At 44.7% G+C, this 2,873-nt stretch overlaps 1 protein-coding gene across 1 annotated transcript in view; it reads left to right on the plus strand.

Annotated features, from left to right (window-relative positions):
• Window positions 1-1,207: 1,207 nt before the first annotated feature.
• The window catches only part of snx15 (sorting nexin 15), an 11,721-nt gene continuing 10,055 nt past the window's right edge, over window positions 1,208-2,873 (plus strand). The window contains exons 1-5 of the mRNA XM_014009007.1: window positions 1,208-1,413; window positions 1,784-1,940; window positions 2,030-2,145; window positions 2,221-2,494; window positions 2,567-2,746. Coding sequence (XP_013864461.1) covers window positions 1,315-1,413; window positions 1,784-1,940; window positions 2,030-2,145; window positions 2,221-2,494; window positions 2,567-2,746 — 826 coding nt within the window. The 5' untranslated portion in view covers window positions 1,208-1,314. The remainder of the gene's footprint in view (window positions 1,414-1,783; window positions 1,941-2,029; window positions 2,146-2,220; window positions 2,495-2,566; window positions 2,747-2,873) is intronic.

The following is a 2,873-nucleotide window of genomic DNA, read 5'->3' on the forward strand; positions in this document are numbered from 1 at the left end:
ATGAAATGATGCAAAATTGTTTGACTAAACTACATAAGTACTTAAATGCTAAATTATTTAACTTAGATTAATAAAATTTACAAAAAAAAAACCAAAAACATAAGAAACCCAAGATTTTGTAAAATAGTGACATAAACTTTATTTACTGTGTGTCTGCAGGTGCTGCAGTCACAGTATGTGTAAACTAAAGCATATTTACATTTTAACATCATCTCTAACCCTGACAATCTGAGCCGTCCTGTCAGTTTGTGGTCTTGAAGTGCTCTCTTCAGAGTTTTAATGAGCAACAAAACCCTCTATTCTGATCAGACCTTCTCAGTCTGTGTCACTAGGAGGTCTATGTGAAGAAAAAAACCAGGAAGAGATAAAAGAGAACCAGTTCTACGGAGCCCGCAAAGCGACATGGGAGATTATATTTTCTTTTGCGTTCCCACACAATAKTATTGCGTTACCTTGCATTACTTTTGCGTTACCTCGCAATACCTTTTGCGTTCCCTCGCAAAAGTAGTTTATCACTGTTGTGCCTGCTGGTTTATTAGCAAACTCACATGTTCACCATTAGCGAGTTAGCCTACTGCTTTAATTCAGCTTCAGAATATATCACACAGCCACGCATGGAAGTACAGTATGTCACATGCCGATATTTTAACACAGTGCAGCCACGCAACATCAATGTCAATTTCACAAACTTGTGGCGACACATCCTGTTTTGGTAACCGGATATTTCAAAAATAAAAGTCTGATTTAATTCAGTTCATGTACAAAACAATCTTTTGCATGGGAACGCAAAACAATATTGTGTGGGAATGCAAAAGTATTGCGAGGGAACGCAAAGGTATTGCATGGGAACGCAAAAGGAAAAAAAAATCCCCCGTGTCCCCTCGCGGGCTCCGTAAGTTCCACTGTTATCATTTCGTTCATTGACAAATAAAATTAGCTACAATGATAAAATATTATATATTATAATAATCAGTGTTAAATAATCAAAACTATTGCTCAGTCTTACTTTTTAAAAGGTAATCCCACGTTTCAAAACTTCGTAGATTAATGCACCAAATAAGGGCAGAGTCTCTTGCTCCAGTGCTGCCTGAAGAGAAGAAACCCCCATCCAATATGGCGGCGCTGCGCGGTGCGATTCTTCACGCCATGAGCTGTCTAGTATTTACATGGCTATGCTCGCGCACCCGCCTACGTCACCAAACAGGAAGTGTGGAGCGGAGTGTGTAGAATCAAAACAGAGCGACCGACTGCMGCTTTTTCTGACAGCTCCGCTCGTGGCGCCGTGTTTTACTCTTGTTTCTGCGGACAGCGGACATGTCGCGGAAAGCCAAAGAAGAAYATCATCGGTTCTTTACGGTGACCGAGCCGCGGAAACACGAGAAGGGACACACCGAATACAAAGTGTCCGCTCGGGTTAGTTTCAACTCTTTGTCGCTCTCAGATCTTATTATGTCACTCACAGTACTTCTCGTGTTATTATAGTAAACACAGCTGTAATTTATACGTTTTAAAAGTAATTTAGTGTTCGACTAAAAGGCACTGTGGTCAAAAGGAAAGCTTGTCCAAATGTTTAAATAGATAAACAAAAACTATTTTATTAGAGGCAGTGAAACAAAGAGGACTCGTGATTTTCTCCATCTAGATCCAGATCCCTCATGACCACTTCAGAGCCCTGCGGTGCTGACAGACAGGCCCTGAAAGGATTTATTTGTTTTCATGTTTACAAGTACTGTGACACCATTTAAAGTTCATCTCCTCAAAAAGCTGCTCTTGTTCTTCGCAGTTCGTGTCCAAGCGTCACCCGGAGGAYGTGAAGGAGGTGGTGGTGTGGAAGAGGTTCACGGAGCTGAAGAAGCTCCACGGAGAGCTGGCCTACACGCACAGGAACCTGTTCAGAAGGCTGGAGGAGTTCCCACCTTTTCCGCGGGCGCAGGTTTTTGGTCCGTCGGGTTTGGGACGGACTCCCGCAGACTCACTCAGACTCTTCGGTTTTTTTTTGTGACATCGTGTTTCTTTGTGTTTGTTCCAGGGAGGTTCGAAGAAGCTGTGATTGAGGAGAGGAGGAAGGCAGCGGAAAACATGTTGCTGTTCACCACCACCATACCTGCGCTGTACAACAGCCCGCAGCTCAAGGACTTCTTCAGGGTGAGGACATGAAACACAAAAAAACTGCCTTCACTTCAGTTCATCTACCCTCAACGTTCCTGCTCCTCCCTCCAGGGCGGTGAAGTCACAAGACCTCTGGATCCCTCCCCCTTGGCCTCGGCCGGACCCCTGCCTCCCCCGCTCATCCCCCTGCCCGAGCGGAGGGCCTCGGACTGCGAGCCCGCCGAAGAGGAGGAGGGCAGGGAGGCTCCCACTTTACCCCAAGACCTGGGCACCAACATCAGCTTGGAGGTCGGGGAGCCAGAGGTGGCGGCTGAGGCCTACAGCGAGATGGGAGGATCTCCTCCAGAGGAGGAGGATGTTAGCGATGCAGAACTGGATGAACAAGGTGTGAACGTCAGTTTTTTTTTTTWAAATCCTTGTTGCGTATTTTTACTTTTTTCTTTTTTTTTTTTTACAGCTTTAGCCTCATCGCCTGAACAATCCCCAGTGAGACGCCACGAGTCCAAAGAGACCCAGGAGGAGTTTGATTCTCTGTTTGACTCCATAGCCGAGGAGCGAGTCCCGTCCCCAAAGGAAGAGGGACCCCCTCCACTATCGGAGATCGACTTGGCGGTTTTTGATCCCTGCTTTAAACAAGGTGATGCAAATCTAAACCTGATAAATACACAATATTAAAGGGATCCCTGCTTAGTTGTAACATTAGACTTTATTTGATAAACATATGTTTTAACTGTAAAATAAAGTCTGTAAAAATACTGTAGGCT

The sequence above is a fragment of the Austrofundulus limnaeus genome, unplaced genomic scaffold (assembly GCF_001266775.1).
Source record: "Austrofundulus limnaeus strain Quisiro unplaced genomic scaffold, Austrofundulus_limnaeus-1.0 Scaffold54, whole genome shotgun sequence".
In the NCBI taxonomy this organism is placed as follows: domain Eukaryota; kingdom Metazoa; phylum Chordata; class Actinopteri; order Cyprinodontiformes; family Rivulidae; genus Austrofundulus; species Austrofundulus limnaeus.